Source organism: Cadophora gregata (assembly GCF_030347475.1).
Source record: "Cadophora gregata isolate MNR1 chromosome Unknown scaffold_6, whole genome shotgun sequence".
In the NCBI taxonomy this organism is placed as follows: Eukaryota; Fungi; Ascomycota; class Leotiomycetes; order Helotiales; family Ploettnerulaceae; genus Cadophora; species Cadophora gregata.
This window is the reverse complement of record NW_026695929.1, coordinates 1519584-1546660: the sequence shown is the minus strand read 5'-3', so window position 1 is coordinate 1546660 and position 27077 is coordinate 1519584. Positions and strand designations below refer to the sequence as shown.

At 48.7% G+C, this 27077-nt stretch overlaps 10 protein-coding genes across 10 annotated transcripts; 8 read left to right on the top strand and 2 right to left on the bottom strand.

The window, feature by feature from the left end:
* Nucleotides 1–419: 419 nt before the first annotated feature.
* On the top strand, nucleotides 420–2775 carry ONS95_012328 (uncharacterized protein; the record flags this gene model as incomplete). The annotated part of the gene is made up of 2 exons (XM_058505953.1): nucleotides 420–900; nucleotides 947–2775. 2 exons carry the CDS (start codon nucleotides 420–422, stop codon nucleotides 2773–2775), a joined length of 2310 nt encoding a protein of 769 aa, XP_058358476.1.
* Nucleotides 2776–3834: 1059 nt separating this feature from the next.
* Nucleotides 3835–5577, top strand: AMF1 (Low affinity NH4+ transporter; the record flags this gene model as incomplete). Its single annotated transcript, XM_058505952.1, has 1 exon — nucleotides 3835–5577. The coding sequence occupies one exon, from the start codon at nucleotides 3835–3837 to the stop codon at nucleotides 5575–5577; it is 1743 nt and encodes a 580-aa protein (XP_058358475.1).
* Nucleotides 5578–6209: 632 nt separating this feature from the next.
* ONS95_012326 (uncharacterized protein) lies at nucleotides 6210–7997 on the top strand (the record flags this gene model as incomplete). The annotated part of the gene is made up of 1 exon (XM_058505951.1): nucleotides 6210–7997. One exon carries the CDS (start codon nucleotides 6210–6212, stop codon nucleotides 7995–7997), a length of 1788 nt encoding a protein of 595 aa, XP_058358474.1.
* Nucleotides 7998–8659: 662 nt separating this feature from the next.
* Nucleotides 8660–10047, top strand: ONS95_012325 (uncharacterized protein; the record flags this gene model as incomplete). Its single annotated transcript, XM_058505950.1, has 5 exons — nucleotides 8660–9047; nucleotides 9096–9318; nucleotides 9372–9478; nucleotides 9532–9800; nucleotides 9853–10047. The coding sequence occupies 5 exons, from the start codon at nucleotides 8660–8662 to the stop codon at nucleotides 10045–10047; spliced, it is 1182 nt and encodes a 393-aa protein (XP_058358473.1).
* Nucleotides 10048–11079: 1032 nt separating this feature from the next.
* On the top strand, nucleotides 11080–12150 carry ONS95_012324 (uncharacterized protein). Its single transcript, XM_058505949.1, has 2 exons — nucleotides 11080–11841; nucleotides 11901–12150. The coding sequence occupies exons 1-2, from the start codon at nucleotides 11414–11416 to the stop codon at nucleotides 12094–12096; spliced, it is 624 nt and encodes a 207-aa protein (XP_058358472.1). The 5' UTR covers nucleotides 11080–11413; the 3' UTR covers nucleotides 12097–12150.
* A 138-nt stretch (nucleotides 12151–12288) lies between these two features.
* On the top strand, nucleotides 12289–12867 carry ONS95_012323 (uncharacterized protein; the record flags this gene model as incomplete). Its single annotated transcript, XM_058505948.1, has 1 exon — nucleotides 12289–12867. The coding sequence occupies one exon, from the start codon at nucleotides 12289–12291 to the stop codon at nucleotides 12865–12867; it is 579 nt and encodes a 192-aa protein (XP_058358471.1).
* ONS95_012322 (uncharacterized protein) lies at nucleotides 12839–14669 on the bottom strand. The gene is made up of 5 exons (XM_058505947.1): nucleotides 14562–14669; nucleotides 14375–14448; nucleotides 14191–14282; nucleotides 14003–14140; nucleotides 12839–13941 (listed from the first exon to the last, which is right to left on the bottom strand). Exons 2-5 carry the CDS (start codon nucleotides 14393–14395, stop codon nucleotides 13557–13559), a joined length of 636 nt encoding a protein of 211 aa, XP_058358470.1. The 5' UTR covers nucleotides 14396–14448; nucleotides 14562–14669; the 3' UTR covers nucleotides 12839–13556.
* A 131-nt stretch (nucleotides 14670–14800) lies between these two features.
* DUS3 (tRNA-dihydrouridine synthase 3) lies at nucleotides 14801–17571 on the bottom strand. Its single transcript, XM_058505946.1, has 2 exons — nucleotides 17091–17571; nucleotides 14801–17028 (listed from the first exon to the last, which is right to left on the bottom strand). Exons 1-2 carry the CDS (start codon nucleotides 17366–17368, stop codon nucleotides 14886–14888), a joined length of 2421 nt encoding a protein of 806 aa, XP_058358469.1. The 5' UTR covers nucleotides 17369–17571; the 3' UTR covers nucleotides 14801–14885.
* A 565-nt stretch (nucleotides 17572–18136) lies between these two features.
* Nucleotides 18137–19696, top strand: ONS95_012320 (uncharacterized protein; the record flags this gene model as incomplete). Its single annotated transcript, XM_058505945.1, has 1 exon — nucleotides 18137–19696. The coding sequence occupies one exon, from the start codon at nucleotides 18137–18139 to the stop codon at nucleotides 19694–19696; it is 1560 nt and encodes a 519-aa protein (XP_058358468.1).
* Nucleotides 19697–22107: 2411 nt separating this feature from the next.
* SFP1 (Transcriptional regulator of ribosomal biogenesis proteins) lies at nucleotides 22108–24314 on the top strand (the record flags this gene model as incomplete). The annotated part of the gene is made up of 4 exons (XM_058505944.1): nucleotides 22108–22622; nucleotides 22742–23905; nucleotides 23954–24134; nucleotides 24186–24314. The coding sequence occupies 4 exons, from the start codon at nucleotides 22108–22110 to the stop codon at nucleotides 24312–24314; spliced, it is 1989 nt and encodes a 662-aa protein (XP_058358467.1).
* Nucleotides 24315–27077: the final 2763 nt, after the last annotated feature.

The following is a 27077-nucleotide window of genomic DNA, read 5'->3' as shown; positions in this document are numbered from 1 at the left end:
CAAGGGCAGCGGCAGCCCAGCGTCCATCAGCTCACTGCATCCCAACCCTCAACTCTCCTCAACACGAGTCAACCAGCGATCACAACATTGCGACGGTCTTTTTTCGGTTCATCACCCTCTTTTACAATCAACAATAGAGTCTGTTGCATCGACAGACTTATTCTTCTATTCTTGTGCTTACTTGACGTTACCCTGCGCATCCATCGTCATCCATTTTCATCCTACAACGTAATACTCCCCGAACCCCCCCTCAAAAAACGACGTCGAACATTGATCTTCTCCCGCGACTTCCCACTCTCATAGAACCTCACACATAATCGAAATTTACGCCAGATTCTTCTCTACATATCGCATCTTCTCGGTTCAGGTTGTTCGCATACTCTCCGGCTTGCAACCCCTGTTCGCCAGATTAAGCTGCGATGCAGTACGTCAGGAGCATTAGTGGCTCAGTCTCGAAAACATGGAATTCGATCAACCCGGCCACACTTAGCGGTGCTATCGATGTGATAGTGGTGGAGCAAGAGGATGGCACACTGGCATGTTCGCCTTTCCATGTCCGGTTTGGGAAGTTCTCCCTGCTACGGCCATACGAGAAAAAGGTCGAATTCAAGGTCAACGATGTCAAGCAGGACTATGCTATGAAACTTGCGGAGGGAGGGGAGGCCTTCTTCGTTTTCGAGACCAGTGATAATATCCCAGAGGCTATGCAGACCTCGCCGTTGGTCTCCCCAGCGTCTAGCCCTCCCTTGGTACCTGAAGGAACCGAAGCATCGAATCTCTCTGAGCCAGACTTCTTGGATTTAGATGTGCTCGGAGGAAAGCCAAGATCCGGCAGTCTGGCAGCTAGACCTGGGGCAGGAGTGCTTTCCAGCTCTGCGCCCAGAAGGCAGAGCAATCTGAGTAGGACTTCCCACCCCTCTGCCAAAGCAGCACTAACTCTTAGCAGGCTCGTTGACACCCTTATCCGGCTCTCCAGAATTTACGAATTTACGACCGGTATCAGGAGATTGGTCGGGTGTTCTTACTGGCCGGCCTCATAGCGACGATATTCTCCCATCCTCTGCCCGCACACATCTTACAGACTCCACAGAGCGGGAACGACAAACAAGATCCATGACCCCCACCATACCTATACACGATGGGCAGTCCGAAAGATCCATTAGTCCTCCGCCTTTGCCCACTAGAGAGGCTATCGAGCGTGCGGTTGCGCTTTCCAACAAATTGTCTGCCTCCAACATCCCCAGCCAGGTGACTGATACCGGCGATCTGATGCTAGATATGACAGGCTACAAGAGTAGTGATGATGATGCGCTCCGAGCTGAAGTCATTGCGAGAAAGATATTATCGGAGGAATTGGAGGGCAATTACGATATTGGAGCTCTAATCGGTGCAGATGAGCATGGAAATTTATGGATATATAGCAGCGAAGAGGCAAAAGCAGCAGCGAGTCAACGAGCAGCGATGGCAGGAATCCCGAACGATGCGATTTCGGACCCTGGATACCATAGCGACGGATCAGAAACCGAGAAAACCAATCTCATACCTACTCACCGTCGAGCAGATTCAGATATGGGAATGGAAACACCTCCTCAGACTCCCCCTGGGCCAAGTGGTGATCCCAACCGAAACTATGCCAAAACACTCCGTCTGACCAGCGACCAACTAAAGGCTCTCAATCTCAAGCCTGGTCCGAACGCTATGAGCTTCACGGTCAATCGTGCAACATGTCAGGCATACATGTATCTGTGGCGTCACGACGTGCCGATTGTTATTTCTGACATTGATGGAACAATCACAAAATCAGACGCCTTGGGGCATGTATTCAACATGATTGGTCGTGACTGGACGCACATTGGTGTTGCGAAGCTCTATACCGACATTGTCAACAATGGGTACAACATTATGTACCTGACATCTCGTTCCGTTGGGTTGGCAGATATGACCAGAGCATTTCTCAGCAGTGTTTCTCAAGAGGGCTATAATCTTCCTCGAGGGCCTACACTCATGAGTCCAGATCGGACGATCGCAGCTTTGAGAAGGGAGCTTTACATACGAAAGCCAGAAGTATTCAAGATGGCTTGTTTACGAGATATCAAGAACTTGTACGGGCCCGATCGGACGCCGTTCTCTGCAGGCTTTGGCAACAGACTAACTGATGCCCTCTCCTATCGATCCGTCAGTATCCCCAGCAATCGCATCTTCACCATCAACAGCTATGCAGAGATCTCGTTGGACTTGCTGCACCTGAATAAACTCAGATACAGCTATGTAAACATGCGTGAGGTCGTGGATCATTATTTCCCGCCCGTCAACACACTCGTCAAGGGTGGTGGTGAGGAATACACCGATTTCACATATTGGCGAGAGCCAGTACTGGATATTGATGAGTTCAGCGACTCTGAGAGTGACGAGAGAGATGATGAAGGCAATGAGAGCGATGACGAGGAAGAGGAAGAAGAGGACGACGAGGATGTTAATGATGAATTGGGAGATTCATATATCTCAAGAGACTCGATTGACGATGATAATGACGAACACGGTCTCGACGAGAGCATACTATCGGGTTCTGTCGACGAGGAGGATGTAATGACCAGCAGCATGCTGGAAGCTGATGACGAAGATGCTGAAGAGAGTGGACGTGATGATACAGTGGAATTCTCAGCCGCTGTAATACCCGCCAGTGAGCAATCCAAGCGAGACTTAGAAGGCGAGATAATCACTGGCATGGAAGGTCTCGGTCTGGTGCAAGAGCCTTCCAATAGCAAGAAAGTGTGAGAGCGATGAGAACAAGAGCGAATTGTGTGTTCGTGTTTCTTCACCTGTACAAAGTCAAGAAAAGCAACAAAGAAAGAATCCGGGGAGTTTTGGGGATAATTGGCACAAGATGGAAGGTTACGGTGGCATATACCAGCGATTGGAGTTTCTCTTTTTCTCGTCCGTTCTTGGTGGAAGGGGGACTTTGTATACTACGGTAACTGTGGATTACACAGACAGCATAGCGAGGCGCGTTTGTGATTGCAATACGAGATTTTGTTGGGTAGCTTAAGGTTTTCCGCTTGGTTGGTGAGCTGGGGGTCTGGGTCGTGCTACGTGATTGCCAGGAAGCTCTAATGGCCAGAAAATTGTGGGAAGTGCCGGGAAGATGAGGTTTTGCCCATTTACAGCCGTGGCTTAAGGATAACGAGGAAGAGTGAGCAAGTGTCCATCCGAACATGGGCAGTTACGTGACGCAGGTACCTACCACAGTCAGCCGCAATCATGGTGAACGATACGGAGTTGCACGACATCGATCCGCCGCGGGCAGTTAATTTGGAAGCTCTTTGCCACCCTGAGCAGCATCTGTACAGTGACAAGCACGAAAATCAGAACCGGTACGTCATAAACTCCAGCGACAACCAGAAGCATGAGAGAAAAAGAAGAAATAAACCTAATGGTTAGAGTACACTAGACAGCATCGCTACACTCAAAGTTGAACTCCGCACCTCATTCCCCTACTGCCAACATACTCTACCGGCTATTGCGGGCACTGCGGAGCAAATCCTACTCCACCAGACCAGTCTCGCCTCTTACATGTGTAACCCTACTCCACTACGCAATTGCTCCCCAGTTTAATCACGGCTTATGTACCTGGGAATTGACATTTGTAAGACATGTTTGGAAGGTACTTAGGATGGATATGCCCTCGGATTTGGGGGTTTTCCTTTCGAGTGAGAGACACGTGACCATTATTTTGCCTGTCGCTAAACCCCTTTCTGTTTTTGTTCGCTTGAGAGCGTGAGTTTGTTGATACACAGCCGTGTCGATTATTCAGTCGGAGTAAGGAGAGAAAACGAGATGTTGGAATCGACTGGAAAAATCGCAACTCCACGCAGCACGATGGACTTCGATGTCGAGAGAGAGCCTAAGACTCCAATTTCCGGTGCACCAACAGTGGTTGCACCTTCATACCCTCCAAGCATAGCGAACGATGAAATCGACGGCAAGGAAGCCACCAAGCTATCTCCAGCAATAGACTCCGATACCGAGTCTCCCTACAATGCCAGTATCCACGATGAAGAAAGCGGAGAAAAGGAACCTACACCCTCACGACGCGCATCCTCCCTCTACCCCGTCCAAAGCAACATTCAACACCCAACCTCCCTCCCACGAGAAGCAGCATTCGTAGGTATCCTCTGCATGGCCCAACTCTTTACACAAGCCTCCCTGGGCCAAGCTATCGCCCCCCTCCACATAATCGGCGCCTCCTTCGGCGTATCCGATCAACCGGGCCAGCTCTCCTGGTTCCCAGCCGCATACTCCCTCACCGTCGGGACATTCATCCTCATCGCAGGCCGGCTCGGCGATCTCTACGGTCACAAGCGATTCTTCATCGCTGGCTGGATCTGGTATGGAGTGTGGAGTTTACTGGCTGGATTCGCGGTGTATGTGAGACATAGTCCCGTGTTCTTCGATGTCTGTAGGGGGATGCAGGGGATTGGGCCGGCATTTCTGCTGCCTAATGCTTTGGCCATCCTGGGGAGGACGTATGCCCATGGTAGGAGGAAGGAGATGGTGTTTAGTATTTTTGGGGCGACTGCTCCGTCAGGATTTGTCCTTGGTGCGGTATTTGCGAGCTTATTTGCCCAGCTTGCGTGGTGGCCGTGGGCGTTTTGGAGCATGGGCATTTTGTGCTTTGTTATGGGTATGGCGGGGTATTTTGCGATTCCGAGCTCGCCGGCGCCGATTATTAATGAAAGGGATGGGTTTGGGATGTGGGAGAGGGTCGATGGGTGGGGATGCGTGACGGGTGTGTCGGCTCTAGTGCTCATCAACTTTGCGTGGAACCAAGGGCCGGTGGTGGGTTGGCATACACCGTATACGTACGCACTTCTCGTCGTGGGATTTGTATTCCTCACGCTCTTCGCTTGGTCAGAATCGAGGGCTTCACATCCTCTGCTTCCCATGGAGGCCCTCACGAAGGACACGGCGTTCGTGCTGGGATGCATGGCAGCTGGCTGGTCCAGTTTCGGAATCTGGGTTTTTTACAGTTGGCAATTCCTCGAAGAACTCAGACACACCACGCCTCTCCTCGCCAGTGCGCAATTCATCCCTTGCGCATTCTCCGGATTAGCTGCCGCTCTCACAACAGGCCATATCCTCCACCGAGTCGGCCCATCTGTCGTCATGATGATAGCCATGACCGCCTTTACCACCGGTCTAATTCTTATCGCCACTGCTCCCGTCAACCAAACATACTGGGCTCAAACATTCATCTCAATCTGCATCATGCCGTGGGGAATGGACATGAGTTTCCCTGCCGCGACGATTCTGCTGAGCGATCATATGCGGAAAGAGCATCAAGGCATGGCGGCCAGTCTCATAAATACGGTGATCAATTATAGCGTCAGTATTGGATTGGGATTTGCGGGCACGATTGAGAGTAGAGTTAATAAAGGGGGTGAGGATTTGCTCGGAGGGTATAGGGGAGCGTGGTATATGGGCATTGGACTTGCAGGGTTAGGGATTTGTGTTTCAGCAGGGTTTAGTGGAAGTCAGCTGAGAGAGAGGAGGAGGATGGTGAAAGGAGGGGACGATTGATGACTTGTTGTAATGTTATCGTTATTGGTGGATAAAGAAATGGATTGAGTATAAGAATACCTGTTTGCTACCTGATTGAGTTGGGATACTTTGTAAGACAATGCGAAGGAGGATATGAAGGATATACCTCTAAACTTCACTTACGACAATTTGATACGTTATGATGCCAGTCAAATGGTGGTGTGATACCGGAAATCAAGCTGGTATTGTTGACTTTGACCTCGCTAACCGCAGTCGTGCATACTGACACCTTGAGCCTGATTCCGATGTAGGGAGGTGGATCCTGGAAAGATCAAATCGAAGAATAGCAAACATGGGTTGGAGAATTCTATATCATGCCAGCTTTGTTCATAAAACTAGTCTATTGGATCACGAAACAAATTCATAATACAATGCTCAGGCAGTCCATAGAGTTTTGGTGGGGCTGACTAGCGCAGTGGCCCTGGTGGCCCCTGAATTTTCGATGATGGAACAACCGAGATTTCTGTCCACCACCTGCAGCGATCCGACATCCGAACATTACTATCTCGAGTGGCGTCCACTAGACTATGTGCTTCCATCTTAATCGTTTATTTGAATGAAATACTGACGGTTACTTACAGATATGAAGCTCTCCTTGCAGCTATCGAGACATGTCGTTGTCAAACCCAGCATCCACATCCGACCCGCAGGAACCACCACGCAAGCGTCAGCGAGCACGGAAAGCCTGCTTACCCTGCCGCCAACGCAAGCGGAAATGCGATACTGAGTTTCCATGCTCTATGTGCACCACGTATGGGTACCAATGCCAGTTCTCGCAGGATGACAGCCCAACAGCTGCGTTTGTTGAAAAAGTGGGACCATTCCATGCTCAGTCTGGTCCAAGACATAGTCCCGTGATCGAGAATCGGAATCATACACAGCCCTATAGCCCCGGAGTCGGACCCTCATTACCTCCAAGGGAAACTGAAGCTGGCACTCCTAGTTCAGCAAGATCTTCTGTGGCTGCCCCAGCTGTACTCGTTTTGCTGGATCCCATGAGGAGGCGATTCATGGGTCTCCATTCCGTGACTGCTTTTCCACGAAGTCTCGGCCTAGATTTCCAGTCTGCAAATCCACCACGCGTACACTCCTTCGCATACAACTGCGGTATTCGTTCCGAAGAAGAAGGTAGTGCACATGCAGATCTACGAGATCTAATCTCACGAGAAGATTTCAAAAGATATGCGGATATGTATTTCGATACTGCGCATGACCTCTTCGTTGCCTTTGATCAGCAACTTTTCTTACAAAATGTGGAGCAATTTTGGAACCAAACGGGTCCGGCGTCGATTTTTGAGGCCATCATGGCGGGTGTTGCTGCTCTTGGGTCGTTCTTCTCCGCGAGGCTTGGATGTCCCAGGGAGGCGGAGTTGGTACTCCATGCGAAGGGCATCCTAGAGGATCCAACTTTCCAACCTACCATCGATCATGTATCCGCGTGGATTCTAAGAACTCTTTACTTGAGGGCAACGACTCGGCCTCATCTCGCATGGCTTGCGAGCTGTACGACCATCCATCTAGCAGAAGCAACAGGACTGCACATGGAAATCGATCAGATAGCTCTGACGGAACCGGAGACTGCACAGAGCACTTTGAAAAGCCAAGGACTCTGCGAATTAGTCCGGAGGATATTCTGGACTGCTTGGCGGAACAACATGATGGTATCCTACGAGTACGGACGATCTGGTATTTCGCTCTCAAACATCACTTGTAAAGTCCCGCGGTATCCCCCAGATGATCCGGGCCTGCAGCTGCATACTATTGTCGAGCTTGTACCAAAGGATACTACAGATGGCCAGGATCTCAACTTACACGGCACGTTAGAGAAAGCCAAATTGATACAGGACACGCACCCATTCGTATCAATGTCTAAAGCTGATCTATGTATGTCGTTATATCGGCATCATCGATTATTGAAGCTCAGTATCGACAAATCGGATGTATTGAAATTGATTGACATCGGAAATGTTGCTATAAACGCAGCTTTGAAGCTCGCCGAAGAGAATAAATTCTGGTGGAATGTCCTGTGCACTGTCTTTCAATACGTCTGCGTCCTTCTCGCTCTCGATACAGCAGACAGCCTTTCCAACGTTGCGAATGCAATGAGTGTCTTAGAGAAGATATCTAGATTGCTAGGTACGCATATGGCTCAGGAAGCTGTCAATACGGCGAAGATTCTGCTGAGGGACTCGATGAGGAAAAAGAGGCTTGAACTGGGCATGCTGGAAGTTGCTGATGTGGGAGAGGGCCAGGGAGATGCGCCGGCGGATTTGAATGGCATGGATATCAACTGGGATATGTTGCTGGATCCATGGTATATGTCGAATTTTCAGGGCATGGCCGGGATGGGAGAGGTGTATCCGATGGCGGATTTTGGTGGTGGAGGGACAACGGGCTGAGGAACTGTGTTGTGAAAATGAGTGACATTGAAGAGCTCCTGGGTGGGTCAATCTTATCAAATGAAGACTTTTTCGTGATCCTGCTGATCATTTTGCAGAGTTCACAAGTGTCATGCTGGAGTTGAGACGTGTGAGCAGCTCATCATGTGATTTTTGAGTGGTCAAGCAAGGAGATGAATTGACTTGATGGAATGCTATCAGAGAACCTGCAACAACAATTGGATGCTCTCGCCCCCAACTTCTTTCTACGATCGTCAGACAAGCGGACCGTAATACTCTCGTTCTTCAGCAACAGATCATATTCTGTTCACTTTACTTCGGATCGATCCTCTCAAGTGAAGCAAGGATCCATTTCTCTTCACTTCATCTCGGAGCTGTCCTCTCGAAGGGAATATCTTCAGCAACCATCATTTTTACCTGATATTGCTTCCCAGAAACCCATTAAATCCTCTCCTCTACCCGCAATCTAGATTCTTAATCTCAACCCAACTCGTTCGGATACTTCATCAATATCCTTGCCGATACAATCCGTAAGTGTTCTCTCTTACAAATGGATTTCCTGCAAACATGACTGTGCTGATGCTCAGCTTCGATTGGTACATCAGCAGTTGGTGCTGACTGCTGACTTTTATAAGCTTTACGAAACATATTCACCAGCAATAATGGCTGTCCTTGATATCCTTCCCGGCATCGAGGTCGTTGTGTGTGTCGATGATGAACCGCTCGCTGAAATTGCCACAGAGAACGATGAGATTCAGCATCCGGATCCCACAGTCATCGAAGATCAAAAGGGCTGCACCAAAACGAACTACGTTCAGTCCACGACCGGAAAGACATTCACCATCTACATAAAAGCCTCAGATCCTTATGATCTGAAAGACACTGACCTGATATTCCATGTTGAAGTCGATGGAAACTTCATCAAGGCCCCACTGTTATTACAGGCAGACTATGAAGACAAATTCTGGGATGATGAGGTAGAGGGGCCAGTGATCTTCAATGGAGAGGAAGCTATAGTTCTATCATTGACCTTTACCGCCATAAAGACCAGTCCGTACCCCATCCTCGTATGGACCATTGTATGCTGACTCTTCATAGCCTCAAAGCAGCTTCTCAGCAAAGCCATTGAGAAACAAAAGAAAGTACTAGAATCTGTTGGATTGATCGAAGTTGGAGTCTATCGAGCCCGGTGTACCGGAGAGGAGCTCAAACGATCCCCATCTGAAGAACTCCAGACAAAGAAAGATATGAAGAAGGCGGACTTCAGTAAAACATATCACTCCAAGGTCACCGTGAAGGAAAACATATCACACGGATCATCGTGAGTTCAACAGCGCCTCTAAAACCGAATGAACTGCTGACTTCATCACCTAGTCTCTCTGATGCAAAACCTGCTGGTGATGAGAAGATGTTCATCACAGAGAAGATTGACGGAGAAGAATATCCTATTGGGTTATTCAAATTCAAGTATCGATCTAAGAGTAGGAAGATTCGGGTTGAGTGCTTGAAGGTACCTGCTGACCATCTTATTCAGAAGCCCTCAAGGAACTCGGTGTTATCCCTCGCACCCCATCTCCCGAGTCCTCACCAGCGCCTCCTCATATCGAAGTCCCAACACCAGCGACTACACCTACTCCAATTGCTGCTCCAATTCCTGCAGCCAGCCCATCAGTCGCGTCTGGCTCAAGTCCAACCCCTAATACTCCAGGAGCCGCTTTCCGGGTTGAGACGTATGCAGCTTTGATTGAGAGGCATAAGAGGGAGCTGGATGAAGTGCTCAGAGCGGCAATGCTTGGCGCAGTGGTAAGTAAACCAGCCCAAGTAATATTTACTCATACTAATTGATTCATTTCAGGCACCTGAATCAGTACCTGACATCAAACCGGATGTTGGGTTCATTCCCGGCATGAAGCGGGACCCAGATGGTTCAGAGGCTGGAGTTCCGCCTACGAAGAAAAAGAAGCAGAAGAGGAAGCTACCTGGGAAACTCATCATTGATCTTACCTCTGATGATGAAGGAGACCATTCTGTTATTGAACTGGAAAGCTAGAGGGAGTTGTTGTTGTCGTACAAGATCTGTGGCTCCATTGGCGTTCTGAAAATCAGGAACTGCGACAGTAGAGAATGATGAAGGGTAAAAATTGCATGGGTTTATTCTAAGACTGGTATCTTTACCATAACTTCTTCAAAGTCCTTCAACCAATATGCGACTTTGACCGCCAATGATCTGACATGCATGGTTCTCTCCACCTTTCAAATATCAACCTGTAGAATTTTGGACGGCTGAGCAGTCATATCAGAGTGAAACTAGTATTTGAGAACCACCCCAGTCTTGAATATCATCTGCAATGCCAATAAATGCTATTTCGATGGACTGGGTCCGATTCAGCATGAATATAAATTATCAAATGTCCGATAAGTGTGTATCGAAACAAGTGATATGCACTTTATCACTTCATGAGGATTTTACGAAAGAGGATCAAAACTGCAAATACAGCTGTGAACAGAAGTTCTACCGTAGAGAAGTGTTGGTTGGCCAAGCGCGTTTACCCAGCACATCCATTGTTTATTTTCGCTTAGCTTTCGTAGAGGCTCGCGACGATTCTATCATCACTACTTAGAACACTCTGAGGCGTTCCTTTCTGGGGTATATCCTAGTTCAGAAGCTTGTAACGTCCACCTCAATGGATTGAGCGACGGTTTTACGTGCTCTTTCCGCTCAGAGACATTGCCTGCCAACCTGGGAGGAGTGGCTAGTTTTTGAGCTTTGTTATCGCAAGTCATCTTCGCATCAGTCCGTCAAACCCAGCACATCTTTTCAGCTTCAGCTGTTTCTTTCATGACTTTGCTGATCGAAATTCACTTTCTTGTGCTTTTCTTCCTCGCTTGAGGCAGCGCTCCCATGGGCTTATTTGCTAAACATTCAATCTACAATCTTCAATCAACTTCCCATGTCTGAACTCCATGAGCATCTAAATCCAAAGCCTCAACATCCCATCTAGACATCAGCTGAAGCAAAACTCTACGTTGAGAAGGCAAGATCATCGGATGATACCCTCTCATCCTTTGGAATACTATATAAGCTCATACTCTGATTACTTCGCAAAATGTAAAGCATATCTTTCACCTTCAGAGATACTTCTGGAGCCGGTTGGGCTTATACGCCTTCCTTTGGGGGCAAAGCTACGGGCAAACATTCTTCTCCTTACCGCAAAATATTCAACCTACCTCTTCCTTGAACTCGGTTCAAGTGCTGACCAGAGAAAACGCAGATCTAGCAACCGCGTTGACCCCAGCTTTCTCAATATTCATCCAAGTCCTTAGTCACAACAACATCTCGAATATCTCCTCCATCTACCTCCTACCGAGTACAAACCTACTTCCAAACGAGTAAAGCCAACTCAGAACGGTCAGACATGGCAGTCCTCGATATTGTTGAAGGCCTTACAGCTGAAATCTTGATCAATGGGGAGCCGGCTCAAGAGTTCGATGACCCCGACGAGATCCAAGTCGAACACCAGGATCCTGCTATCAGAAGACACCAAATGAAGCATACCGTCTCCAAGTACATTGAGTCCAAGTCTGGTCAAAAGTTCAGCATTCAGATGACTGTCGGTCGTCCTCTAGGTCACGCGAATATGGCACATCCAAAGTTAACCATGGATGTTGAGGTGGATGGAATTCATGCCTGGACACTCATCTGTGCCCGTCCATGGTTTAAGCACAATGAAGATGGTGCTGAGTGGACGGACGTTTTAACTGGCCCGAAGAATGGCAAGGGACATGGCTGCACAACCAGGGAATTTTCGTTCCTCAAAATCCAGACCAGCAAGTCCAAACTTCTGTGTGTGCTGACTTTCGACGCTGACATGAATTGGTTTTAGGTTCTGATATCACCCAAAGCTCGATAATCAAAGAGGAAATAGAGCGAATGAAGAAAAAGGGCACCATCATTATCAAAGTGTACAATGCAACAGCCGGTAGAGCTGGGGGAAAACAAGTTACAATTCCTCAGAAAAATCCATTTCTGGAGAAGAGTCAAGCCAAAGTCACAGAGAAAGCTGTGAAGGGGACGGCAAAGTCTCATGCAGTCACGTAAGTGACGCTGCCAGGAATCACAGCGTGGTGACAAAGTTCCTTGTCACTAACAAGATTCTCAGATTAGGCAAATCCAAGAAAACCGCCAGAGGCCCAGTCTTTCGTTGTGAGAAGAAGGATGGCATAGACTGGCCAGTAGCCATTTTCAAGTTCACATACCGCGACTTTGGTATGCATACCCACCTTCGTGAAGATGCTCAACCGCTCACATGTTTTAGATTCCCTCCAGCAAATGCACATCATACCTCGTGACGATTCTCCGACACCACCTCCATCTCCAAATCACCCAACTGGACCTATGGGAGCAGGCAATCCGATGCTTCAGATGACCCCCGAGCAAGTCGCAGAGATGTTTACTATGTGGCAGAGGGCTCAAGCAGGCAACCAGAGCAGCGAGTCGAAGGTCAAGAAGGAGCGTAGTGAGAAGCGGCCCATGAGCGATGCGGAAGAGAAACCATCAAAGAAGTTCAAAGTAGACGAGAATGGGGTCGTAGATCTGATCAGTGATGATGACGAGGAAGTTGAAGAACAAGACGAAGAACAGAACGAAGGTGAGGACGAGGCGAATGCAGCTACTGATACACCAGGAAGCAACGAAAATTACAGCGCGCGTCGCCGTAATGTTATGGAGGACAGCGATAGTGACGATGACTGTTTTGCAGCTAATGTACCAGGAAGGTACAGAGATCACTGGGCTCGTCGTCGCGGCGGCGTGAAGTACACGGATGTTGACGACGACCAAGGTCTGTTTGTCGCACAAGAAGATTATTGAGATGGGGTCAAAATTCGCGAGATTCAAAAGTTTACAGCCTCTATGGAGGTTACGACGATTGGATATCGGGGACTTCCAAAGAGCAGTTTGGGTCTCGATTAAGTCTGCTTCGGGGTTCAAGGACTGAGGAAATTCATGGTGGTCATCCTTGAGATGATCAGCCGCTGGGGGCGAGAGCTATCATTACTAGTCTCATTCAATTTGCTTCTTCGCCTCGCCAGTTCAAAGGAATTGATATGATTGATATGCCTATGGGCAACACTCTGGGTACTAACCCAACATGAGCCCAGACACCTGGGCGACTCACAATACATTGCAGGCAGATTTCTGCTAAAAGTACAATTGCATAGAAAAGCAGATAGGTTAATCGATGATTATACAAAACAAGGTTGCACAGACTTGTGACATTGGCGAGGAGCCTGCGCATGAATTGGCAATACCATTGATGACCTATAATTTACTAAACCAGAAATCGTAGACGCCAATGAAAACTGTTTTATTTTCCCCTCTCCGGCCACTCCAAAGATGCTCCACCAATACACCTCTCGCCAAAACCCTACACGAAACCCTACCACATGACAACTGGTATCCCCATCCATATGAATTTACTCCACTCATCCGGCATCCCTCATTCCCTCTGCACTCGTCCTAATCTACTCCGATAAGCCTCCCGATGATATCTGCATGGCTTATCTGCTCTTCTTTGGTGTAGAGTCGGCACCCGTAGCAGCGCCATACTTATCACTCAAATCACCATACTCTCTGCTCAAGCCCTCACTCTGCTTCTTCAAGGTCTCCAAATCACGATCCTTCTCAGCCAAAAGCTTCTTTAGCTTGCCGATCTCCCCAGCATTTCCTGCATTAGCCAACTTCTCACTCTCCTTTCCAGAAGCCTTTGGATCACCTTCGTACTTCTTGACCTTCTCCTCAAGGCGAAGAACGTCCAAGATCATGGTGTAGGTACGGTTGAGGATGAGGGAGAGGAAGAGCGTGAAGCCGCAGAGGTACATGTTACGCTGGGAGTAGAATTTGCGGGCTTGGACTTCCATGCGCTCATGGCCCATAACTGCAGCTCTAATGGGGTGTTAGCCCTGTTATGTTTTCCTTTTGTGGGAATGCAGTGTGGGAAACATACCCAGGTGTCTTGTTGGTATCGGCCAGCTCAAGTTGAACTCTGTAGACGCGGTTGACGCTGTCGATGAAGAGGATCAAGATGAAGATGAAGGTGATTTTCATTCCATATTGAAGTTTGGCAACAAAGGGGCTTTCGCTGCTAGAAGGCCGTTAGCTCGCGCCTGGTCGTGCGGAAGGGATTGACCATACATGAACGTGAACATCTTGCGGCGGATGGTGAAGGGTAGGGGCACGATGAGGAGCATGAAGAGCGTCATCTCTGCTACCAGGAGCAAGAAGACCTGTGGTGTGGTTAGCTGGTGCCCGTCTTGCAAGCATTTCCGCAGCCGTGGCATTGAGGCTCTGCGGTGGTGTAGCCATTGTAGAGACTTACGAGACTGTAGTAGAGCGTCATCTTGGTATGATTTTATGTCGTTTCGTTCGAGATACTCGAGATTCGATCGTGTCCTGATGCAAGCTGGTTAGTTGAACTGTTGATACAAGGCTCCGCACAGGAACCCAAAGCAACAGAATATCTCAATGTTGCAAAAGACTGACACGGCAGTGAAGGGGCAGCTTACTCTTGTTTCGAGCTCTCGCAGATGTTTTATCTCGAGTTTCTTACCAGTCGAAGAGGTGTTATGTTTTGAAGAGAGCGAGATGCTGCAACAGGATGTGGTCGTGTGGTGGTGTGGCTTTGCCGGGAGCTTTGGAGCTCTCAACGTCATCAGCTGTGCCCAGCAAGGAATTTCCCGCTAGTGGAAGTGGCGCATTTCACGTGATGGGCAGCAGAAGCATGTAACCTACGAGTATGAGCGGAGCACAATGTTATCGAAGACGAAAAGTCAAGAGGAAGATGGTATTGTGCATTCATAATGTCTGTTTTTCATCGAGCAAACGGCTGTTTACTCTAGGTCATTCCTTTCCCCAGATGCACCGTTTACTAGGTATGTCTTTCTACATTGACTCTGTCTTATGCAGCCGAGAAGAATGTATGCAAATGCTAAGGCATGGTATGAGTTCCCGTATCTAACCCTCTGCCTCAATCTCATAGCTATTCGACTTGTGCTTGGGCTGGAACTTGAAATCCTTATGAGCAGGACCAAGATACATTTCACTGAACAAGTAAGCAAAAATAAACGAATAGAGATCGCCAACACATACCTGATCTTTATCCAATCCAAATAGTTATCACTAGCAAGTAGAGTCTCCATATCATCTCTGCCTCTGTACGCAGGAGGTCTATCCTGCAGACTTGGGGGAAGATGAGCGAGAATTCCAACGGGAACATATCGGTGTGCAAAGCTTAACCACTCCAATAAGAATCGTCGGGTCTGACCAACGCCAACCTCGTCAGATCCCCATGCCTCAAGCCCGAACTTTACGAACTTCTCAACATAGCCAAGCCTTTGGGATGCGGTCTTGTCAAGGTATTGTCCTTGTTCAATCTCCTCGAAGATCCAGGGCTTTATCAATGCTCCTCTTGCCACCATGACTGAGTCAACTCGTGCGTTCTGGATATGATCCAGATAGTCAACATGTGAATAGCAGTCACCATTTCCAATGAAGAACATCCTCCCATCCTTTGTGTTAGCTTGAGTCCGCGCATCTGGTTCTTGGATTGTATCGGTCAATTGAGCTTTCTTCTTGTTGTAAGACTCGATCAAAGCTCCACACTCCGCGATATATGTCCAGTCAGCGTTCTTTGTATATCTTTGCTGCCTAGATCGACCATGAAGAGTGATTGCCGCGCATCCTGGCGCCCCAAGTCGTTCTCTGGACTCGAACCCGCCAAAGGCCAGTCGCTCAATAACTTTGGTTGCAGTAGGCTTCTCAGTCTTAGTGCCCATTCTGATCTTTGCTGTGACAGGAATGTCTGCAGAAACAGTATTCATGCCTCGAATCATCTTCTCCAGCTTTGAAGGGGCGTCAAGCAACCCTGAACCAGCACCAGATTGATAGACCATCTCAATTGGACATCCACAATTAAGGTCCATCAGCCGGATATTTGGGAGAAGCTTCGCCATGATTTCAGCTGCTTTAATAGCTTGCCAAGGTTTGCTTGCTGATATTTGTGTAGCGAATTTCAGGTCCTTGGAGTTATCATACCCTTGAACAATTGAAGTAGGAGTATACCGAGGTGGAGATATCTCGCTCTCGTGAGCTTTCATCAAAGCCCATTCAGATTTCTGACCTTGGATCAAGGGAGTCGACATAGCCATCTCAGAGTAAGTGAGCTGTGCTCCAAACTCAACACACATTCTTCGGAATGGCAAGTTTCCTTGCGTTGTCAGAGGTGCCAAAACAGGAGTTTCTGGACCAAAGTAGATTCGTCTCTTTTCGGAGGGCAGAAGTGGCGGATCCTTAAACTGTGCCCGATTCTCTTCCCGAGCTTCGCCTTCATCCTCTTGCTTCTTCTTGTGATAAATTTTCTCCATTTCTCGCTGGTCCTCGTCTAACCATTTGGTGTATTCTTCGGACTTGTTTGTCGGGAATCGTCTCCGTGCAAGATCCAACTTGTCCTTCGTGCCAACAACATTGTAAACTCCCTTACGATCCTCACCCTCGATCCCCGTTGTGTCAGCCCCATCACGGTATGTCAAGACCAATTCCTTTCGACCATCTTCTCTCTCAATTTCTTTTGAGTGGCTCCCAACGAATCTGCATTTCCATCCTGCATGACAAACACCGTAGACCTCCCATACCGGACACTTTCCTTCGAAGGTTGTCAGGTCTTCCCGCTTCCCATCCTTTAGATATGTTCGAAGATCGTGGCTGCATCTGCATGTGTCCCCGAAATCGCAATTCTTGGGGGAGAATTCGTCTGATGTCGCTCGCGAACTACAAAGTCTGATAGCATCGTACCATGATCCAAATTCACGGCCTTTATTTTGGCCCTTCTCCTTCTTTTTTTTATTCTTCTTGTTCTTCTTGCCACCAGCTTCATTGTTGTCTCGATCATCAGCTCGGAGTCGGCCTTCTGCAGCGTCATCATCTTCCGCTGCATTTGCTGGCTCGCCTCCTCTTTTGTAGGTATCAATGAGGTATCTTTGCTTTTTGTCAGTGTCTTTGTGAGAAGAGGATAGGACAGTGGCTTTGTTAGAACTTACTCGGGCTTTACCAACGCCACACCTCTAACTTTGTCCCTCGAATCAGTAAGTTGCTTGCTCTGCCCATTCAGCTCAGTTTCAGGCTGCTCAATTTTGACTCGTTTGGCTGCTGGTTCTTCTGATGCTTCCTGTTTGATTGAACCATTCCTTTCGGCTTTCTCGATTTTGGTAACAGCTGAGTCTTCTGGAAGGATAGTTTGCGGCGGATATTCTGGCTTTATGTCGGAATCTAAAGATCTTTTCAGAGTCTCCTCCTGGATTGGGGCGTTGTCTGCCATTGTGCTTGATTGTCGTGTGCCCTGTCGGGCACTGGCCTGGGCAGGACGGGAGCTTCAATTGCGATTTCAGTGTTGATAGGTCCACAGGATAGTTGTTGATGATAGCGAGATGAAGGTGAGAAATAGAATGCGGCAGCGTTTGTATCTCAGATAAACAATTGAGACTCAAACGGACATACTTTGTAGCTTTAACTTGACTGCTTCGCCCTCGTCGTTTTGATGCCCCTCAATTTTTTCTATCGAGCTTACCTTATCTTAGCGCACTTCTTCATCAGCCACATATGCTATCCCTTGAATCTGGCCTGTGGCGGAGCTTTGACTTCTTACTGGCCTCTGACCAACCACGCCGCCCAAGCCATCGCTACTTCTGCTGGTTCCTGGATCGTCAAAGGTGCCTGTCCCTGAAACTTGGACAAGCTCTAGTAAACACCATTTCCCCGCAGAGGAGATGACCGTCTGAGGCCAACATCTGTGGAATTGTGGACTTATATCTTCAATTCTTCTTGCCCTCCTTGGCTGCTTGGTAATGGAAGCTGCCAAACATTGTCTCCAGTCGATTGCCCGATGATGCATTATGCAGATCAGCTGAAACTTATTACAGGGGGAACAACCTCTGATGCGACACCGACACATTCAGCATTCCCAAGCTCAGCCGCTGCCTCGATCCTCTTTTCCAGAACAGCCATCAGCCTCGAATCGCAATCGTCTCGGCACAGACAATAATGAGCAGTACTGACCGGCCCTTCAAGAATCTACGGCGCATACAAGATGGCTGATTCGCAGAAATCTCCCGACAAGGCGACGAAGCCAACGGCAAAATCAAGCAAGCTGCTGCGCTCGCAGAAAATCATCCAGTTGTCTCCCTCCGACACCAGACCACAAGATATTCCAGAAGATGCAGAACCACCGCGAGACGTACCGGCTCCCTCTAGGAGCCACACACCCGGACATCTATCTACCAAGAGTCAAGATAGGAGGAAGAAGGCTTCGGATCTAGCACTCCGACAACGCTCACAGTCTCTGTCTCAGAAAGATACATCTTCACCATCCACATCGAAACCACCCTCCTCGAAGCCTTCTTCGTCACGTACCCAAACTCCCAAACCAGAGACGCCGACTTCCCCACCAGTTTCTAAGACTCCTGGTCCGTTGGCCGTCATGCCAGATCCGCGAAGACCCCTCAATCTTCGATCAACATCCGCGATAGCATCCAAACCACGAGAAGGAGGAACATCTCCTGCCCCTCCGCGTAATACTACACCAGCCCAAAGGCCAACCCGAGGTCCACATATACCCTTCCCACCCCTACCAGACCCAAAAACAGCGCCAGATGTTGAGCCAGCACCAGCAAGTGGTATGTACTGGTCTCGTGCACCTGTGTCTGGAGCTTCACATACATCGTTGCGAGCACATACTACGACTTTGATTGGATCAAACGTGTACGTATTTGGAGGCTGCGATTCTAGGTCCTGTTTTAATGAACTGTATGTTCTGGATGCAGATGCATTCTACTTCTCATGTCCATATGTCTGTGGAGACATCCCGGTTCCATTAAGAGCCATGACTTGTACAGCAGTGGGAAAGAAGTTAATTATCTTTGGAGGTGGCGATGGACCGGCATATTATAACGACGTATATGTTCTAGACACTGTTAACTTCAAATGGAGCAAGCCAAAGATTGGAGGAGATCGCCAACCGAGTAAGAGGAGGGCACATACAGCATGCTTATGGCGCAATGGGATATATGTTTTTGGTGGAGGAGACGGCGTTAGGGCGTTGAACGATGTGTGGAGGCTGGATGTTGCAGACACGAACAAGATGTCATGGAAATTGATTTCTGCACCGTCATCTGCATCCTCAGACGACAAGTCGAAACCCAAGGCCAGAGGATATCACACAGCGAATATGGTTGGGTCGAAACTTATCATTTTTGGAGGCAGTGATGGTGGGGAATGTTTTCGTGACGTCTGGGTCTTCGATGTTGAGACCCAGGTTTTCTCACCAGTACATATCCCAATCTCATATCCACGACTCAGTCACACAGCCACCATCGTAGGATCTTATCTCTTTGTGATAGGAGGCCATGATGGTGTGGAGTACAGTAACGAAGTCCTGTTACTGAACCTTGTGACTATGGTATGGGATAAGAGGAAGGTGTATGGGATGCCACCACGACCAAGAGGTTACCATGGGACTGTGCTGCATGATAGTCGGCTCATTGTAGTCGGTGGCTTTGATGGAGGAGAAGTGTTTGGTGATGTGCAGATTTTGGAGTTAGCCGTACATGCTTATTACAGCCAGATCAGCCATTTCAGTATCGATGTATAGCCAGGCAGAGCTGGATACTATATCACGCTTTGGTGTTATGTTGGGGTCTCATTTGGATTCGGTGTTGGCGACGGAGAAACGAAAGAAAGGGCTGGAGCGAGGAGTCGGTGTTTCGCTTTTTTTGTTGCAGGCAGTGAATTCTTCCTCCAGATAGTGGATTTGCTTCGGTGTCTACTAAGCGATGCTTCAATGATTTATGAACACAGACGAGGAGATGTATGTATATGTTATAAATAGCGCACGCGAGCAAGTAATCCTATCTGACTCTGACACGTATTAAAATCCACTCTCGAGATGGAAATAATCTCATCCTCTTGGACTGGGATTTGAAGGTTTGTGCATCTGGATAGTCTAGGGATCGAGAGGTTGACGTACGGCAGGGCCTGGGCAGTTGGCCAGGACAACAAAATCTGGATGTCCCGCCCTCAAATGCGAATGCATCATGGTGTTTTGAGGACTCGAAAACGCAGGCAGAATTGTCTACAGGGCATAAATGCCCGAATATGCATCCCATTGCACATTGACACGAGTTTCTATCATATTCCAGATGTCGTTCGCTCGTTTTGGACGTTTGAAGTGCTATCCTCCAGTCACCCGAACCCTTCAATTCAGAAGATATCCCTGATATCCCTGATATCCGGAGAACTCCGATTGTAACCAGTACCTGCATTTCTTTGGAGCTGACAACCCATTTTCATTCGGCAGATTATCCTAAGCATTTAAGAGGATGTAGAGCATTCTGAGTTTCTAGAATCAGAGTTCCGCCCAACTCTTTGAGTGCCTAGGGTAGTAAGGAAAACAGCCGATGGGAGTACATGAAAGTCTAGTCTCTAGGTCGAGCAAACTCGGCCGTATCGTCCTCGTTTACTGTTACGGAGATCCGAGGAGATCTATTCTTCGACGATCATTTACGGTACAACTTCGTGGAATGGGTCCATTAAACCACGCATGACGACCAGGTGGTTGAGGTCGACGGCCATCAAATGCTGCTCCAAGGTCAAGCATCATCCTATTCGTCGTTAGGCTTACCAAATGCATCGATCCAGGTGGAGAGTAAGACGTGTGCATGGCCACTGCATGGAGGCTTGAATCGAATCGGCTTCTGGCTCAGTAGCCTAACTAACTGGGGATGAACCAGCGAAAAAAACACGAGTCGTCATGTTTCTGACTCGACTTGCTTGCATCCTGTAGCTGGCCGTGCTTTGATGGAAACAATGGGGATTCTGGAAGGACATTAGGTTTCCATATATCAAGATTATTCGACCTGGATCCACCGTGCATACAGTACAATAGCAAGGGCAAGGGTTTTCCAAAACATAATTAGGGGTCCATTCGACTCCATCCTGCTCCCAAGCATGAACCTAAAATCTCAATCCACAGCGGCGCATACCAACGCAAGATCCAATAATGTCCAACTGCGTACCTTATTGCTGTTATTGCCAGGAGTCCAAGACAAGGCAGGCAGCAAACAACAGCCGGGCGAGCGTTGCCTGTGCCACTCGTGCCGGGGACCATGCTGGAAGCAGTCTGGTGAGATCAGGACGAAGCCGTGCTGCCGCAGGAACGTGAGCGAGCCTACAGCAGCGCTGCAGTAGCAGCTCATGGCGACTCAGACGGCTCCAGCAGGCGAGAAAGTCTTGACCACCAGTGCGAGTACGAGTGAGTGAGTGAGTGAGTGAGTGAGTGAGTGAGTGAGTACAATAATGTGGTTCCCAAGAACAGGATGGCCGGTCGATCCTGAATCTGGCCCGACTGCCTGGGCCGGCTCGCCTTGTGCTCTGGATGAGCCGTACACCGCCGGGAGAGGTAGATTTGTAGGAGGCAGGCTTGGTAGGGTAGAACTCTCTAAGCTAGGTAGGTAGGTAGGTATATCAGCAGAGGCGACCCTCAGGTCTCGTCTCGTCTCCCTCTGGCACTTCCTGGCTACCTAGTCTGTCTGTCTGTCTGCCCTGCAAGAAGTGACGGTCGACCAGACTTATTACTCACCGTCTTCCCCCGTCTGCCTTTACATTCCTTGCCCTACCTTACCTACCTTACCTACCTTGCTTGCCTCGTGCTGTTCTGTTCTGTTCAGTTCAGTTCAGTTCTGTCCTGTCTGGTCTGGTCTGGTCTGGTCTTCCGCTGTATTGCCGCTGCCTTCAGTCCGGGACCATAACAAACGCTGCTGCCCTACCCTGCCCTGGGCCCCGAACCAAAGTCCTGCTCGACGTCAAGTACCTACTTTCCCCCCACCACAACACTGCTTCTTGCGAAACCACCTCCAACTTTACCTTACCCATATTTCTAATAAACACGATCCGGCCTCCCCAAAGCCGCTTCCGACGCCTCCTAATAATTAATCGCTCTTCGATTCTTGCCCCTTCGCCTTCGTCGCCTCTCAGGAACAAGCCGTGGTAGCCCAGTGGATCGTTATGGGCGGCCTAAACGATTGGTTATCCAAATACACTAGCGCGAGTTCTGCACCAAAAGACGCCGCCGGCCTGTCATCGCCAGCGGGAGCCCTCGATCTTGAAGGTCATTCCGTCGACTCGAATGCCAGTTCTCCATTCTCGAACAATCAGCCGCCGACTCCTAACAACGACAATACTGAGAGCGACGCTTTTACGATGCAGATGACCTCTCCTATCGACATCGCCACACCCACAAGAAACTCGTCGTCCTCTCCGTCATCACAAGGCATCGGCGTCAAGCCCACCACCAATTTCCTCGATCCCGACTCACGAACCTCCGCCATGATGAGCGGCAATAATTTTGAGAATGGGATGGGCAGAGGCCGCCAGGACTCATTCGCAGGAGCGAAACCCATCTCTATGAACAACCCAAACAGAAATGCAGATGGTCGGCCGCGGCGAGAAAGTTTGGCTGGAAGCCTGGTACAAGGCATGAGTTGGGGAGGCGTTTCTGTCGGAAGCTGGATTAGAGACGAGTAAGCTTGCAATTTACTACAGAAGACATTTTGGCGTCTTGGTCCCTCCGATCCGAGTATCAAGTCTCGAGTCTTGCTCGTGCGCCACCGCTCTTTGGCAAGCAACTGACTGTGTATAGCATTATCATGGCGGGGACCTCGCCATTTCCTTATCAGTCGCCATCTTATCACTCTTCTTCATATCTACCCAAGCTAGAAGCAAATTTCATGAGAGATTTCGCATGCTGTGGCCAGACACTACCGACTCTCCACGATCTGTTGCAACATTACGAAGAAGCACATGCACAGCAAACACCACAATCGCTGCGTACAGCCTCTGCCGCGGCAAGGGCCCGAGAGAACTCGACTCCCAATAGCAAAGCAGCCATCGCGGCTCAGGCTGCTTCAGCAGTTCAGCAACAAGCCCAGCAGCAACAGAATCAAACACTACAGCCACCACGAGCCCCGGGATTACAGATGCCACAGGGCGGACCAAGTGTGGGTGGAATCCAGCTGATGCGACAGCAACAGCAATCGCAACCCTCGACTCCTGTTCAAAAGAACGTACAGCCCGCATTGGAAGACATGGATGGTGTGGAAGATATGGAGATGGACGATGCTGTAGGCCCCATGGACAACCCACCAGATACGCCCGTGCAAATGCACCAACAACCCCAGATGTCACAGCAATCATTTTTTGGTCAACAGCCACGACCAAATCTCAATCTGAACTCTGGTGGGATGCAACATTCTGGGCTTCGAACATCTCAGCCACCCACCCCAGCTACTGCAGGGTTTGGTTTCCAGAACAATCCGACCGTTTCATCGGTAAATACCCCAACGCTCAGCGCCCAACCGATCCAGCAACAATCACACCAATTCTCGCCCGAGACCTCGGTCCCAGGTACACCGGCAGGAGAAATGGAAGATGCATTTGCGAACATGCCAATGAATATGAACAATATGGGGATGAACATGAATATGAACTTGTCAAATATGAACTATCCATTCGGAATGGGATCAGATAGTTTGTCATTGGACTTGTGCATAGACGAGCCAGCCAAGCGACTATACAGCCCAAATGGGTTCACCCAACAACGTCTACAGCAGCAATTTGCGCAATTCGGTCTAGGACAAGGTCAATTTGGTAACAACGATGAGCTGATGCGCGCTTATCGGCAGCAGCAAATGATGGCCATGAATGCTATGCCTCAAGCCGGTATGATGATGGGAGAAGAGCACAAGCCATTCAGATGTCCAGTCATTGGCTGTGAAAAGGCGTACAAGAACCAGAACGGTCTCAAGTAAGTAGTCTTGAATTATCGTGATGCAGAGATGCTAACATGTCTCAGATATCACAAAACACATGGCCATCAAACACAACAATTACACGAAAATGGCGATGGAACATTTTCAATTGTCAATCCTGAGACTTCCGCGCCTTATCCTGGTACGCTCGGTATGGAAAAGGAGAAGCCTTACAAATGCGATGTTTGTGGCAAGCGATACAAGAATTTGAATGGGTTGAAATACGTAAGTCCATAATGTCGGTTGTTCTAGAGCCGAGGCTGACATTTCATGCAGCACAAGCAACATTCGCCTCCTTGCAATCCCGACTTAAAGCTCAACAGTCACATGGCCGCAGCGGGCTTAGGGCCACTGGGCATGAATGTCCCTGGTTTACCAGGGATTGGCGAAGAAGGCATGATGTGATCTCCCTAATTCAGCTACGCATTTTACGGCTCTCTTTCCAGCATCAAAAACACATACACTGGCGTCCTTATTTATTTTCCTTCGACAAAATATTGCATTGGGACGGAGTTATTTGATTCACGAGCCCAAGATTAAATACCCCGGATAGATTGATTGGGCTTGAACAAATGGAAAGAATTTTTGGGCTGGAAATAGAGAGAAATGGTGCTTTGTCTATGTTTATTGACGACGACATATCTATTTGGGAAGAAACTTGAAGCCGGACACCAGTACACGAGACACGGTATTCGACGACTTTCCCGCCTTTTCCGGAACGAAACGCATCTACTCTTCTCTGGTCAATATTCGAACCTGACGGAACATCCGTCCAGATCGCCTCATACAAAAGTCATTGGTTTACACATTTCTTTTGTTTACGTTCATGTCGTTTCTCCGATATGTTGGGGCGTTAATGGGAAGGGAGTGCTTATAGACCCCTTTTTGCTTTTGTATATGGGCCGGACAAAAGGGCATTGACTCATGAATCCGCTTTGCTTTTTGCTAGGAAAGCTGTCTTTCTTCTTTTGGGCAAGATGAGTTGACGGAGCAGAGCAAGAAGAGGGGGAACTGCAGTACATCTGCCCGACACAGAATGTCAGGCATTGGAAAGGCAGGACTGGCAGGCTTCTTGGAGTTTTTCTTTACACAGAAGTCAGAAGTTTATTACTGAGGTTGTTTCTGTTACTGGCTTATTTGCAAAAAGAACTGCTTGCTTTATTGTCAGAAGTCTACTTTAGCAAAGACGGCGAGATGACAGCAAGCTTGTTAGTCTGTCTGGAGTATTAGATTTGGACAAGATCGGTCCGTGTTTGAAATAAATAAACATTAAAAATATTCTGATCACTACTACAAAAGATACTATGTAATACCTCGGATTAAAGAAAGGGGCACCGGGTTGGACACAGTCAATACTTGACGTACGCCCATTCACGAACTGAAGGCCACGCCTCGTCCTCGCTTTGGCGATCGCTCGGAGAATTGACTTTCACGTCGTCACAGCCGCACGTCATTGGAGAACTCTATCCCCGCGGATAGGAAAGATATGATAAAATAGGGGTAAGATCAGCACCGTTTGCACCATTATTGAGACGAGACTCTTTGAAAGAGTTCGGACTCCTTAATTCTTCCCTTCAGATGTCTTGAGTTTCGTGTTCGAGGGCGGAGGTTAGCGGAATGTGATTGTGATGGGAACAGCCAGCGGGTAGTCCCTGGTGACTGACTCGTACTGATCAGACCACCTTCTCTTACAGTACATTCCATGGTCGGGTAGGAAGGTAATGTAAGAAATCTCGAAGTGTAATATTACAAGTGTGATGTACGATACGATGAACAATATTAGGTTTCGGAATTCCCTATGTGATGGTGGCATGTAATTTACAGTAGGTAGGAGTTCGATGAAGGGGAAAGAAGGGGAGATCACCGTCCCACCTTTCCTTGTATCATTACCGAATGGCTGTCACTCCACTCCCTGGCATGATCGGGGACTCCAATCTTGCATGACAGGTGTCCCGCAGCAGGTAGATGAAATGAAGGGGGGGGGGGGGGGGTTAATCGGAGACTCGGAATCGCTGTCAAAGTCGATGAATATCAATGCCGTTTTCTGTATCTTGTGCATGTACCTCTGTAGATGCGGCTGGCTGTCAGATTAGAGTTTGAGAGTAACAGGGGATGCTAATACGTGTTGTCGTCATTGACTAGGAGGATGGAAAGTGGGAGCGAAATGAGATGAATGAGGAGAGTGATCAAAGGAGGCGAGAACACTGGTCTGAACATATCCCCCAAGTTGGAAATGCAAGGTTTGTTTGAAAGGTTGGGGGAGGAGAGGGGAGGGGGAGGAGCTCTTGATTGTCGGAGAGTGGTGGGGGGAGTACATTGTTGTTGGTAGTCACACTTTCGCGTATTTGTTGACCTGCCTGTTGGCGGTGTGATTAAATACGTGCTAGATATTGCAGTGCTCCGGAGTAATTCTCGACCCCAAACTTCGTTATGACTTGCGCCGAGTGCAACTCAATGCACGGTACAGTATGAGATCCCCACAGCTCCAAGGTTACAGCATCTTTCGGAGCTCTGTTGATCGTGTTCTAGGTGTCTATTCCGACGTTTGAGACTCGGAAATCCAGTTGGGAATTGCCCACCTGACTAGCGAGTCAGGTATGCCCGCTGCTTTTGTCAAATCGAAGGGCGGTGTTGTGTCCGTCGCGATGCCACGTTACCTGGCTTGCTGTGTGTGTCTCTGGGTATCTGGTAAATAGAGTTTCGGTGCACTCCTGCCGGGAAAGTATGTTTTGGGTGGGAGACTGGGAGCGCTGGAAGGGTGGGCTGGCGATGGTTGCAGGGCTGAACGAGGGTTTAGCGCTCGAACAGGGTGGTTGCCATCGATCAGTACAGTAGTGATGATCAGAAGGAGAGGGGGAGTCTCTCTTTCGCCGCTTTCGTATCTCCGAAAGGGTAAGGCAAGTCACAAGTTTCACACTAAACGGATATTCCAGAGCCGTGGTTGACAACCGTTCCTGGATATCCTCTAGCCTGACCTCGGGCGAAATAGTCCAGGCGCCTAGGTGAGGATGGCCGGATGTTGTTTAGACGGTGAAACGGTGAAGCGAAGCATTCGGAATTTCGGATAAGGGGAAGAAGAAGAAGAAGCGAAGGACATGTGGCGCTGGTCCCTGCAGCATCTGGTACAGACAGTACTGTACTGAATGGGATTGTGGCTTGAGCTTTCAA

Excerpts from the sequence above, each read along its gene's own strand:
- ONS95_012324 (XM_058505949.1), top strand. The coding sequence starts at position 11,414 with ATGGCAGTCCTCGATATTGTTGAAGGCCTTACAGCTGAAATCTTGATC. Across the intron at positions 11,842-11,900 it reads ACCAGCAAGTCCAAACTTCT|CTCGATAATCAAAGAGGAAA; the intron begins GTGTGTGCTGAC and ends TATCACCCAAAG.
- ONS95_012322 (XM_058505947.1), bottom strand. The coding sequence starts at position 14,395 with ATGACGCTCTACTACAGTCTC. Across the intron at positions 14,141-14,190 it reads CGCAAGATGTTCACGTTCAT|CAGCGAAAGCCCCTTTGTTG; the intron begins GTATGGTCAATC and ends ACGGCCTTCTAG. Across the intron at positions 13,942-14,002 it reads GATACCAACAAGACACCTGG|AGCTGCAGTTATGGGCCATG; the intron begins GTATGTTTCCCA and ends ACACCCCATTAG.
- DUS3 (XM_058505946.1), bottom strand. The coding sequence starts at position 17,368 with ATGGCAGACAACGCCCCAATCCAGGAGGAGACTCTGAAAAGATCTTTA. Across the intron at positions 17,029-17,090 it reads GTGGCGTTGGTAAAGCCCGA|ATACCTCATTGATACCTACA; the intron begins GTAAGTTCTAAC and ends CAAAAAGCAAAG.